The sequence below is a fragment of the Spermophilus citellus genome, assembly GCF_964194105.1.
Source record: "Spermophilus citellus genome assembly, chromosome: 2".
Lineage (NCBI taxonomy): Eukaryota > Metazoa > Chordata > Mammalia > Rodentia > Sciuridae > Spermophilus > Spermophilus citellus.
Genome location: NC_138183.1, coordinates 33,569,698 through 33,583,265, shown reverse-complemented (window position 1 = coordinate 33,583,265; position 13,568 = coordinate 33,569,698). Strand labels below are relative to the sequence as shown.

Genomic DNA, 13,568 nt, shown 5'->3' with positions numbered 1-13,568 from the left:
TTTTTGTTGATTGGGTTGGCATGAGCCAGGTGTGGTGGGAGTGCACCTGGAAGAGACCACAGTCTGGACCATAGGGAGAGCTTTACACAGGAGGTGACCTGGAGGTTGGGGCTTTAACTGAGCCTTGGCTCTCTTGGTTGTAAGCAAGAAACCTGACTCAAAGTACTGCTCGAGCAAAATGAAAATGTATTCCCTGTGAAAGAGAAAATGAGCACTCACTTCCTGGGTAGGGAAGATAAAGCACAGCCAGAACCAAGGAGGAGCCAGGATCCCTGCAAGAGTTCTCTAGCCCCCCTTGTTCAGCCCTTCTCTGTGTGCCAGTTTCACGCGCCTCACCACAGACCACATCCTCTGAGCCGAGGGAAACAGGGTCACTGACAACTAAGAGCTTCCAGTGTCAGCTAGAAATCTTGACCTTTTTCTAGTTTGAAAAGTTCCAGGGTGGGGCAAGTCCCAGGGAAGGATTCTGATTGGCCCGTCCTGAGCTAGGAGCCAATCATGAACCAATCACCTGTGGCCAGGAGGTAGAATCATGAGACTGTAGGTTTTTCTGGAGGAGGTAAAGGGGGGGGACCTCCAGAGAAGGTGACAAGGACATTGGTCCTGCAAAGAAGGTACTGTGTGGATAAAACCAGAGGGTTTTCACACAGCCTTGAGGGATGAACAGGAGCTGCAGGAGGTGGAGGCAAAGGAGTGTGGGATGCAGTCTGTTGTCCACAGAGTATCACCCCAGTGGACCCCAAGACACCTTGCTGCACTGAACAAGGACTGCCCCTCTCCTAATTTATAGCAAGTCACAGTTTAAAATACACTTTCAGGGGCTGAAGTTGTGGCTCAGTGGCAGAGGACCTGCCTAGCATGTGTGAGGCACTGGGTTTGATTCTTAGCAGTGCATATAAATAAATAAAATAAACAAACAAACAAATAAATAAAGGTCCATCGACATCTAAAAAAGTTTTTTGAATACACTTGCATAGTCATTATCCCATGTAATCTTGCCAGAAACCCTAGAGGAAGATGGGATGGATATTATAAATTTCATTCCATGGATAAAGATACTGAAGCTCAGAGAAGAAACTTACTTGCTCAAGGTCATGCATACTAGTAGGAGGCTTGGTTGGGATCCAGATCCAAGTTTCCCTCTGACCTCTGCTCTAGACACTTGTCTGGATGTTCAAGTTCTATATTGAAACGGAGGGCTTGCTTGCAATAACTTGAAACATTGTATACAATAATTTTACTTGAACTTGCAAAAACATCCTTAACTCTGCCAAGGGTTTTGCAATTTGGGGCAATAGGTGTGAGGAGCTGACCCGGGCTTAGAGAGGTTGAAGAACAAAGGAATAGCTGAAATAACTTTATATTGGCCTAAAACAAGGGCTTTTTGGTTGCAGAATTATGGACTCCTTAGCCTTGGTTCTCTTCGTTGTAAGCAAGGAACCTGATTCAAAGTACTGCTCGAGGATGTGCCTTAGGAATTTTTCATCCCACTAACATTTTTTGTACAATTGTGTGTGTGTGTGTGTGTGTGTGTGCGCGCGCACACCCTGCAAGTAAAAATGCACGTGTGCACCCACGCTTTTTTTTTTTTTTTTGAGGAAGAGGGGAGTAGCCTTGATCTGACTTTTAAGGCACTGTGACTCTTCAAAAGCTAAGAATCCGGTCTAATGCTACATAATCTACAAAGCACATTTCTAGTCTTGTGTTGCCTCTTGTTCTTGCCAGAACCCAGTGAAGAAGAGATGCCTGTTTATGTCGCAGAGTTGAGGAAGCAGCGAGGGAGGGGTGGGGGGGAGGAGTGGGGCGGTGGCTTGCTGTTTGCGCAGTGCTGCACAGCTGGGAAATGACGACCCAACCCGGGGCTTGGTCTCTGTCTCTTGGCCCCAAGGCCCAGGCTCCTGTTACTGCAGTACCTGGCCTCTTCCCATAGCCTAGCCCCTCGCTTCCTCTTTCTGAGCCCACTTCCTCTATTTAGAGGTCATGTGCATGTCTCTTGGGTGAAATACGTTGTATGAATCAGGATATTTTTGGATGCAAATGACAAATCATTCAACTTAAACTGGCTTTTACAAGTAACAACAAAAGGATGTATAACCCTGAAGAGTCCTAGGCATGGCTTAAACCAGGGTGACAGTGAAGACTCTCAGGTCTTCCCCAAACCAATCAAACCTGTTACATGCAGGGTCCAGAGCACCAGGACACAGTTGCAAGATGGGGCATCTTGTGGCACTGGAGAGGGCTGTGAACACTGATTGCAGGTGATGAGCAGACCCCTGGGCCATTTTTCAGAGAGTGTGTTTTTTATTACTTCTCTTTTCTGCTTTGTTTTAGCTGTGGCCCTTCCAGGTCCGCCTGGCCCTCCAGGACAGCCAGGGCTTCCAGGATCCAGAAACTTGGTCTGTATCATTATCAGTGTGTCATCATCATTCCACTTTGGATGGGTTTACACTGCTCAGGGGGCTGGCGTTCCTTTTATTTTGGAATTAACGACTCCATGGCCTTAGAATTGGTGCAATTCCACAAACAATAGAGGGTAATTTGGTATCTGTTCAGATGAATGAAATTCCAATGGCTAGATTATTTTGCAGCTTCAAAGTTTGCTTCAAGATATGCTAAATGGCTGTCTAATCTGTGGCAATTTTTGAGACAGAAAAATCACCATCCCCTGTTTTCTTTTTTAACTTTTTTTTTTTAATGTGGTGCTGAGGATCAAACCCAGTGCCTCAAATGTGCTGGGCAAGTGCTCTGTCACTGACTTAAAACTCCAGCCCATCCAGCCCTGTTTTCTATCATGTATTTGATATTGTGACTACTAAGCTAGGGAAAAAACTGAGACCTAAGTGTAATCCCCCACTTGCTTGTATTTCTTATTACAAAGGAAAGTAAATTTGAAAGTCATTAAGGAGTAGCATGGAAGGACACCATTTACTAATGCTAGTGCCATCAAGAAGCATGAAAACAAGTGGAAATGGCTAAACTCACTGACAATTTTGCTAATGCCCAAACCCAACAACAGAGACAACTCTGTTATATCTTTGTACTCAGAATATTATCTTCTGTGTCATATTTCATTTATTATAATTTGGGTTTCAAAGTAATACATGTTTTTTAATCAAAAAGAATGCCTATCAGTTATTAGTGAAGCTGTAGATTTCTATATGGTACAGTCGCCTTTGTATTGAATTCAAGGAATGGCTCCTGTTTGGCTTTATAAAGAGGTCAGTTTAGCTGGGCATGGTGGTGCATGCCTGTAATCCCAGTGGCTCAGGAGGCTAAGACAGGAGGATTGTGAGTTCAAAGCCAGCCTCAGCAAAAGCAAGGCACCAAGCAACTCAGTGAGACCCTGTCTCTAAATAAAATACAAAACAGGACTGGGGATGTGGCTCCATGGTCAAGTACTCCTGAGTTCAATCCCCAGTACAAAAAAAGGGGGGGGGGCGGTCTCTCAAATTGTCCACTGTTTAATGATAACATTTTAATATTTAATGCCACATTCTAATGATAACAGCAGTGTTTGGAATTTAAAATGATCTGACAGGTCACTGCGTTCAGCAACATGAATGACATGCTGCAGAAAGCACATTTGGTCATAGAAGGGACATTCATCTATCTGAGGGACAGCGCAGAGTTTTTCATTCGTGTCCGAGATGGTTGGAAAAAATTACAGGTAATTCTTAAAATGCCTTTAACAAATACCCTCTAATAATAATAATCTACTCCTCTAAATACTGTTTTTCTGATTCAAAGATAGGCAGTTTCTAATTATGTTTCATTTTCAATGTACTCTTTTCCTTTCAGCTGGGAGAACTGATCCCCATTCCTGCCGACAGCCCTCCACCCCCAGCACTTTCCAGCAATGTGAGTAGCTTCTGTGCCTTGCTGCTTGCCTCTGCATTCATCAGCAGTTCCCAAGTCCCCCTTAGTATCCAGCTCTCCAAACTCTAAACAGCCAGCCGAGCATGCTTTAGCATCTGGTGGAAACCCAGAAGTTACCAGGTGCCAACAGAATGTTCTCATGTTCTGTTGTGCAGGGAGAACTGGCTGGAGACCTGCTGTTCCTGCCAAGCAGCTGCATCTTTCTGGGCAAAGGCCTCCCCTCTCTTAGCTTTGGTTTACTCAGTTATTGAATTGGCTAGGCATTCAGTGATTGACATAAGCTTTCATTTATTCATTGATGGGCGTAAACAATCACTTATTTAATTTTTTATACTGTCTGCCTTACAATAACATGAGTAACTGACATGATTCATTTTTAAGCCCTGTTGCATTCCCATGAGGCAACTACTGCCATCTTCACTTTGCAGATGATGAGGCTTTGAAGATGTGACTTGCTCTACTAAGTGAACCTATTGGCTATTAAGCATGGGTCCTCTGCTTCCTCGGCTCAGTGCTCTTTTAAAAAGTCTTGAGGGCATCCTCTACTTTTCTGAGGATGACTTTTTTTTATTTGACCATGATACTCTCAGTTAAGAGCCAGTTAAAGACAAAGTCAGGCTCTTTAAAGTATCTTCCCAAGAAACATTGAACTTGCACCTCACTGTACTCTGAAGAATAGATTGAATGCATACTCTGAACTGTTTGTTTTCCTCTTTTATGTAACAGCCATATCAGCTCCAGCCTCCACTGAACCCTATTTTAAGTGCCAATTATGAGAATCCTGCTGTAAGTACAGTTCAAATACTGATTGTCTACATTGTGCTAGGCCTGGGCTTAGTACATAATTTTTACTATCAAGAAGTTTCTAGACCAGCAAGAGAGGCAAATAAAATAGACACAATTACAATACAGTGTAGGAGTTTGTTTGGGTGAGGCAAATACAAGATGCTGGAGTTACAAGGAAGGTCAAACATGTCCACCTAGAGGAGATGACCATTAAAATAAGATTTAAAGGACTGTAGAGTTCAGGAGCAAGTCCAGTGGGGGAAAGAGTGGGAATTCCAGGAAAGATGCAACAGAGGGAGTCAGGGAAAGTGCTATGCATTCCTATAATTGCAAGTATTTTGGTCTGGCCAAAGGAATAAAAAGAGTTCAAAGCAGAAAAGGGAGAAGTTAGTCTGTAGTCGGCTGAGAGCTAGTCATCAAAGGCCTGCAAGCCAAGATAAGGACTTTGACTTTTTTTCTGTAGCAGTGGGGAACTAGTGATGGATTTAAAGCAGGAAAGGGGAATGATAAGATCGGCATTTCAGAAATTACCCTGGTTACATTATGCAAATGGACCAGAGAGGATAGGAAATGGCATTCAAAGACCATTTATGTGGCTCCCGTATTTTCTGAATGGGGGTCACGACAGTGAACATGTGGGAGAGTGGGCAGGCCAGAGAAACATGAAGGAGGCAGGAGTGACTAGTGTGGTCACCAATTGGACGAGGTGCAGTGAAGATGGGAGAGATCAGGAACGAGGCCCAGGTTTCTGCATGAATAATTAGGTGCTCCTAGGTCCCTTCCCAGGGACCACTGGCACTGCTAGGATGAGAAACCCTCGCTCTATTCCTTGGCTAGCATCCACTTTCATTTATTCAATGATTGTCATAAACACTTATTTAATTTTTGGTACTCTCTGCCTTATAAGAACATGGGTACCTGACGTGGTTCATCCTATAGGAGAGTCATGGAACTCTCTTGCAGGAAGTATAACCAGACCTGGGGACTCTTGTTCCTGCTGTTCAATCTGCTTTACTTTCTCCACTGACCTCTTCTGCAAGAGTCCTTCCCCACCTCCCCTCCAGCCCTCTCCAATACATAGACAAAAGTTGCATGAGCTTGCATGCAGCTCTGGGTTGCTGCGACATTTGTCGTTGCTCCAAGTCTTTTGATCTTCTGGTTGCAATGTCCAATGCCACATGACTCCATTCAGAGTCTTGGGAGAGATAGTCTCTGTGGTCTCTCTTGGGTCAACCTACCATTCTCAGTCCAATCAAAAGTGGCCAGGAAAATGAGGTCAAAGGCCCCACACCACTGCTTTTAGTGGGGCAGTGTCAAAGACCAGGCAGGGACTTGAAAGACACCAGAAAACTGCTTCCTGCAGGGCCACTATCACCAGGGAGGAATGCACTTGAAGAAATACGGTGAGGTGCTGACAGGACACCCCAAGTAGAGATGACCAAGAGGGAGTGGGATATGAAGGTCTGAAATCCGCAGTAGGACCTGGTCCAAGACTTGAAAGTCCTCAGTAGAACTTTAGCAACCATTATGGGATGTAGGGCTCCTGAAAGAGAAGCCAGACAGTGAAAAGGACTTAGGCTATATAGTCCAAGACCAAAAAGAAATCAAAGGAAGAAATATGAGAAGGAAACTGAAAAGCCATGGCCAGAGAGAAAGGAGGCCCAGCCAGGGAGTAGCCATCAGAATCAGAGGATGCAGAAGGCACATAGAAAGAACCAGAGGGTGTCCTTCAAATTTAGAAAAGCAAAGCATTTCCATAACCAAAGTGATCCTAGTTGATTGAATGTTAAATGAGAGGTGAGGGGAGAGAGAAGGGAGCACATGTAACCCTTCAGAGAGCCTCCAAAAAGTTAGGGCAGTGATTAATGGATTTTTGAGATAGTATTTTGTCACTTCAAAAGTTATGCATATTTATTGTTGTAAATGTTGACGATTTCTAGAAAGGATGAGCAAAATAGTAAATTACCTATAATTTTGCCAAAACTACACCTACCCACAAAATAGTCATGACATTTTTTATTGTTGTAACATGGTTGTGTACACAAAGGTGAAAAGGATTCATTACAAAAATGTTCCAGCAATTAGATAAACACATACAGGTGGGCACAAGCCCCCAGCCCCACCATTCACAAATGACCATAACGCCAGACCTCTTTCAGTGTGTCTCCTTAATGACAGAGGAGAAGGAGGGTTTAGAGGTAGAAGAAGACAGAGAAGTCCTGCACCTGTCCTGCACCTTTCTTAGGTGGCCCTTGGTAAGAGGGAAGACTTCCTCCATCAAAGCCTCTTGGGACTGCCCTTTGATGTAGCACCAGAAGCCCTCTGGGGAGAAGGTGATGCGTTGTAGACAGCTGTTTTTGTCACTGTGACCAAAATACTCAACAGAACAACTTAGAGGAGGAAAAGCTTATTTGAGACTCACAGTTTCAGAGGTCTCAGTCCATAGACTCCGTGATTCTGGGCCCCAGGGAGGCAGTACCTCATAGGGAATGGCCCAGCAGAGGAAGATTGCTTAGCTCCTGGTCTGAGGGAAGAGAGGGGTGGTGGGAGGAGAGAGAGAGAGAGAGAGAGAGAGAGAGAGGGAGGGAGGGAGGGAGGGAGGGAGAGATAACCCACAGGGAAGATGCACCCTCCGGGCACATCCTCAGAGCCCAGCCTCTTCCAATCATGCTCCACCTGCCTACAGTTGCCACCCCATCAGTCCACTAGGATGGATTGATTTGGTCACAGCTCTCATAATCCAGTCACTTCACCTCTGACCACTCCTGCATGAACACAGGAGCTTTGAGGGGAACACTTCATTTACAAACAGTAATGTGATGAGACCACAGTGCCCTCGCCTTGGGCTCCAGAGAATAAGAAAGACAGTCTAGCCAGATGGCGAGGGCATCTGAGCGCCAAGCTGTGTGTGGGGTGAGGTTTGAAGTCTGGTGACCCAGAAGTGATCATGATGGGCACCTTGTTGAAGCCCCTTCCCCATCCTAATGGTTGGGTATGTACAGCATTAAATGCTCCTTCTGGGAGACTGGCTGGGAAAGCCTCCTTTACCACTGGGGTCCAGTGGGGGTGGACCCCCATCTAGCATGGTGGTGAAGGCAGAGCAGGGAGGAGTACCCAGAAGCAGAGTGGGGAAGTGGCAGGGGAGAGTGGTGGCAATCGGAGGGAAATGTCCAGAGAAGGGCAAGGATTGTGTGGGCCTTCTGGATGCTGTAGCTCAGGGCCAGCTGGCAGCTTGAAAAGCACTAGAAGGCCAGCTGGTGACACGGGTTGCTGGGACATGCAGAAGCTTTGTTCAGAACTGAAAGGTAGCACAGAGACGGGGAGAGAAACACCAGCCCCCTCCTGCCCCCTCATGGGGCCTGTTTCCCTTGACTTATGGTATTGAAAAGCATTCCCCTTCTTTGATGATTTGAGCCCCAGTTCTGCACCAGCCCTTCCCAGCTCTACGGTGCTGAGATGAAAGTTAGTCCCTATAGGAGACTGAAGAGCTAGCGGGGGACGAATGTTCCTTGATCATGGAATGTATTCCGGAGGGTTTGGCAGAAAGGGCTGGGAGAGAGGGCAGGTGAGGATGCTGAGTTTGGGCAGAGGAAGTGTGGGAGGCTACAGAAGGGCTTTATTTTTGGCTGTTGAACAAGGTGGCAAGGATGTAAGGCTGGAATTGCTATATGACCCCTACTTTCCAGAAGGTTCCATCCAAGCTAATCAGTCTTAGTATAAAGTCGCATCCTTCCCTTCTCAGTGCCTTTCCCCTGGCCTTCATGTGGTCCACTCCAGGCCTACCCAGGAGAAGGAAGGATGGGCAGGTAGCAGGAAGCTCTAGGGTCCAGGACCAAGGCCACGTTAGAGTCCCTGTTGAAGACTGAGCTGGGGTGAACACAGAGCTCTCAAACATGTGGTCCACAGGTTGGATGCAGATCTCAGGAGTGCTTTAATTGGTTTGAGCGACTTTGGGGTTTCTTTTCTCGTTTAAGGAAAACATTTCCAGCCCAGACGGCTGTTCAGAGGGTGGAAACAGACTGCTCTGGAGGCCCTGGCTCTCCTTCCCTGGGAACTACAGTCAGCCTCCTTGACTGTCCAGCTGATTGTGATTGCCCTGTCGGGCAGAGAGAGACTGGGACGACCTTTGACCTGGGACTTACTTCCCATCTGAAGAAGGCTGTGGTCTTCAGGACCAGAGCTGGCCATGGACTTGGAGTTTGCCTGAAACTCTAACTGCCTGTCCTTCCTCTCTCTCTCTCTCTCTCTCTCTCTCTCTCTCTTTTTTTCCAGCTGCATTTGGTTGCTCTGAACATGCCATTTTCTGGGGACATTCGGGCTGATTTTCAGTGCTTCCAGCAGGCCAGAGCTGCAGGATTGTTGTCCACCTTCCGAGCGTTCTTATCTTCCCACTTGCAAGATCTCTCCACGGTTGTAAGGAAAGCAGAGAGATACAGCCTTCCCATAGTGAACCTCAAGGTAAAAATCAGCACTGTCCTGCTGCCTATGGATCCAGCGGTCTCCAGAGGGACCAAGGCAGTTGCCATCCCATGACATCAATCATGGTTCAAAGCCCATTTCTTTTACCGATTGTCTGTGGACAGTCCCCTCTCTGGACCTCAGTTTAACTCATATTTACAGTGTTCCTTCCTGCTTGAATGGTCTGTGGCTCTTAGGGCAGACAGGAAGAAGAAGAAGAACCTCCTCATTTAAATAGTTTTTGTTGGTTGGTTTATAAAGCACTTTGTATCTGTTATCTGAATAATAATGAAAATGGGCATTGCTCTTTCCCAGTTTGTCAGATGAGAAAACTGAGGCTCAGAGGAAGAAAGTAGTTTGTTGGAAGTCACTGGGAACTACAGTCAGCCTCCTCGACTCCTGTGCTTGGGGCTCTTGGTTCCAACCAGGGATGCTTCTTAAGGCATCTGATGAGTACTTCCAGAGCACAGATGGGGACACTGGTTCCAAGGCAAAGGCACTTTGTCCTAAGCCCTGGTTTGGTGCTGTCTGAGCACCTAGGCTGTCAAACCCTGGCAGATCTTTCACCACCCCATTTGCTGGCAAGAAGGACCTCGTAGGATCCCTGAATTATTCCATGGAGATAGCTGACTCCTCTGAGGCTGCAGCTCTGTTGCTGCTCATACACATCCTGATGACTAACTGGCTCTCCACAGTTCTTCAAGACACTTTGGTCCATGTAGCCCCAGTTTTCCATTTTGGAGCCTGGAGGCTGGGAACTTCCATGTGGAACCTCCATGTCTGCTGACCCAGGTCCTCTTCCACCACCTTCCCTGCTGGGGTGACTGGAATTCTTCAGTCAGTCCACTAGTCCAGGCTCTTCCATTCAGGAAGAGGACTGAGATTCCTCTCCACATCACCTTCAGTGGAAGCCCCCAGATATCTCCCCCGAAAGCCTGGCCCAAATTCAAAGCTCAGTACATATGCATACAAATTTTAAAATAACAATAAAATAAATCCGTAAGCCAGACTTTTGTTGAGGAAGAGATTTTCACACACATATAATAAGAGAAATTGCCTCATGAAATAGGACAATAGACCCAGAAGGGTCCAAGGATGAATTGTAAAAATCAAACTGCATACATTTTTGAGTTCCTACTCCGTCTAGATTCTGGGATTGGGGTAAGGACCTCAGTGTGAAGTGGTATGTGGACTTTGAAGAATGAGTGAAAACTAGTCCATTTGCAAGTCAATGGTATGTTTCATGCTTCTAATGTGCCATTTTTCTTCATAGGGCCAAGTACTTTTTAATAACTGGGACTCAATTTTTTCTGGCCAAGGAGGTCAGTTCAATGCACATGTTCCAATATACTCCTTTGATGGTCGGGACGTGATGACTGATCCTTCTTGGTAAGCGGGGATGGGCCCTGTTATGTGGTACCACAGACATGTTAGGCAGCATTCTAATGGTAGGATGCCTTTATTAACTGTCCCCCTGGGTTATTGCCAAGGTCAAGCCACAGTGAGACAGCTGAGGGTTGTGGAGAAGGCCCTGTCCTTGGAGCCAGAAGACCTGGGTCCAGTACCTCAATCCAAGACCATGGGCATAGTGCTGCTGCTCGCTGAGCCTGTCAGATGGACAAGATAGCCATATCTATACCATAGGACTGTTGTGCAGATAAAATGAATGTGTGTGCAAACACCTCATGCAGTGGGCACTTAGAATGTGATAAGTGATGTCATTCTTGGGGATCTTATAACTCTGTACTGTGAATTACAGTCAGTCTGTGCGAACTATGTGTGCTTTTCAGAATAGAGCAACTCAGCCAGGCTTTCCTCAGTGTCTCCTCTATATCAGGGCCTGCCAGGTCTGGAAGGCACAGTAATAAACATACATGGCCCCTTTTCCAGGGCTCCCAGTCTGCAAGGGAAGACAGTCTCAAGACTACACTATGCTTGTAGAGGGATTATTGTGACTATAAACTGGAAAGACAGATATGATGATAAGAACATAGAGGAAGCATTCATTTTCACTTAAGAGTAAGAATCCGAGAATGCCTCCTGTAAGAGGAGGCATCACTGGGCTTTGAAAGATGAGAAGGAGTCACTGGTCTAAAAATGAAAGCAAGGCTACTCTAGACAAAGGGTCCTCGTGAGCAGTGGTTCAGATTCATTTCACAAAAGCTGGGTACAACTGGATTAGAGTGTGTTCAGAAGGTAAGAAAGTATCATGAGGAGATGGAGAGGTGACCACGGAAGGCTAAGGACTTTGAGGCCATTCACTAGACGTATGCTAACTTGCTTACGAAGACATGTCAGTGAAAAAGTAACATGACAAAATTACGTTTTAGGCCCCAGAAGGTCGTTTGGCACGGCTCCAACACCCATGGCGTCCGTCTTGTGGATAAATACTGTGAAGCATGGCGAACTGCGGACATGGCAGTCACAGGATTCGCCTCCCCACTGAGCACTGGGAAGATTCTGGACCAGAAAGCATATAGCTGTGCTAATAGGCTCATCGTTCTGTGTATCGAAAACAGTTTCATGACAGACGCTAGGAAGTAGTGACCTTTCAGTGATTCTTAAAAGAGTTTTCCAGTTTTTCTTATGTGAAGAGTTGACACTGAAATCAAAAATGTTTAAATGTTGTAAATATTACAGGTCTTTTTTTTTAAATTACACATTTGTTCACAACAGCAACCAAAGAAAACGTACCTCAATACACTCAAAATGGAAGACAGAAAGGACTCTGATCAAAGACAAAAATCTGATCCATATATTGGTGCTAGATTCTGCAATGAACTCCGTGCAGTGTAAATACAATCCCAACAAATGTTAAGAGCAGGGTGAAAGCCAGAGGCTGGGGCATTTGCCCACTGCAACCTTCAGGAAATCATGTCCTCTTTTAACTATGGTTGTTGAGTGTAAGATGTCCTTCATGTTTTCTTACAAAGTTAGTAGTGTTTAGAAATGTTACCCCTTTCTAAGTTATATGCAAACTGAATGCTTTATTATTTCATTTACATCCATCATTTGCAACTGCTGTTCATACAAAGAAACAGAACTGGCTCAAATGCTCCTGTTGTATTTTCTTATAGTATCAAATTTTAATGGATTTTTCCCTATAATATTATTGCCATCGTGCTGTAGGAATTTTATATTTTTACCCAATCACATTTTAGTATGGCATCTGTTTATATAACTCTGACTTGCTGGAAAAGTTGAAGCTCTAAATTATCTGAATCTAGAAAAGAAATAGCACATAATTACTACCTTTCCCTTGGTGTCCTTCCTCCCCGTCCCCCACCACTGGTTTTACGACTTCTTTTTGGCAGTTCTTGAGTTATAACTACAGCTGAAACAAACAGGTTCACAGAGATGAACTTTCTGAGAAATGTACAACTTCGTGCTGTATACTTTGACTTTTTTTTCCATGTAAGTGAACATAAAACATCTTTTCCAGGCACTTTTTTTCTGTTTGACTTTTTCTCCCTACTTCCTTTTATTCTTCACCACTGATGCAGAAGTGACCTGGGGTGGATTTGCTAATCCTATCACTGCCCCTTGTGCTAGCCCTCAGGCGGTGATCAGAGAACTGAAGATCTTCCCATCATGCTCCTCTGTCCCTGCCTGTTGTCTCCCACTTGTGGGGCTGGAGGCAGAAGAGCCTCAGAGTGGGAAACAGGATGGGCTGTGATTCTGCCCCAGTCCCAGTGTGTGACTGTGGACATGGCGGCCTCTGTCACAAGGAGATTGGGATGAGGCAGGCACAATATTGGCTGCAGTTACTACATATCAGACTTATGAGAGGTCCCATTTGCTTTAGTTAATAACTCTGCAAAGGAAGTATGTTGATCTGTACAAGTGAAAAAAAATTGCTGAAGCTCCAGAACTTATTTGGTGCAGGTCCCGTAGCTGGTATGTGGTGGGGCTGGTTTCAGACCCAGCGTCTGTCTCACTCCATTACCCAAGAGCTTCCCAAGGAACCGCAGTGCAGAGTTGCCTGTTTGCCTCCTCCCAGCTCCAAGTGTGTGATGCTGGCTCTGGTTTGACTCCTAGGAGAAACGTCAGACAAGAGGCATGCTGGGATACTTCCTCCTATTCATCTGGACTGGCCCAGAAACTTGGCAAAGTGAATTCTCCCTCATAGTCCTTGAAATAGAAAGGAAATTGAGACAAGAGAAAAAAAGCGAGGGCAGCCCAGAATCTCAATTTAGGGTTTTACAAATGGAGGCACAGTGAGATTCTTCCTGATGTGTCATGGAATGAAGACGGCTAGAGTTGGAACCTGGGATAGATGGTTGAGGATCAGCTCATCCATGAGAGGGGGTCATTCAGTGGGTGGTTTTGAATAAAAACCCATGGGGACAGAGGACCGGAGGCTTAGCAGGTCATGAAGTACAGCAGCCATCCATTTTAGTGACAGCCAACATGGCCCAAGGCTACTGGAAAGGCAGGTGGAATGGGAT

At 45.6% G+C, this 13,568-nt stretch overlaps 1 protein-coding gene across 1 annotated transcript in view; it reads left to right on the top strand.

Annotated features, from left to right (window-relative positions):
* COL15A1 (collagen type XV alpha 1 chain) overlaps positions 1 to 12,581 on the top strand; it is a 111,283-nt gene extending 98,702 nt beyond the window's left edge. Inside the window, exons 34-40 of the mRNA XM_081282446.1 lie at positions 2,332 to 2,396; positions 3,539 to 3,667; positions 3,799 to 3,858; positions 4,603 to 4,662; positions 8,935 to 9,120; positions 10,394 to 10,509; positions 11,451 to 12,581. Of these exons, the coding sequence (XP_081138572.1) occupies positions 2,332 to 2,396; positions 3,539 to 3,667; positions 3,799 to 3,858; positions 4,603 to 4,662; positions 8,935 to 9,120; positions 10,394 to 10,509; positions 11,451 to 11,664 (830 nt within the window). The 3' untranslated portion in view covers positions 11,665 to 12,581. The remainder of the gene's footprint in view (positions 1 to 2,331; positions 2,397 to 3,538; positions 3,668 to 3,798; positions 3,859 to 4,602; positions 4,663 to 8,934; positions 9,121 to 10,393; positions 10,510 to 11,450) is intronic.
* The last annotated feature ends 987 nt before the right edge of the window (positions 12,582 to 13,568 follow it).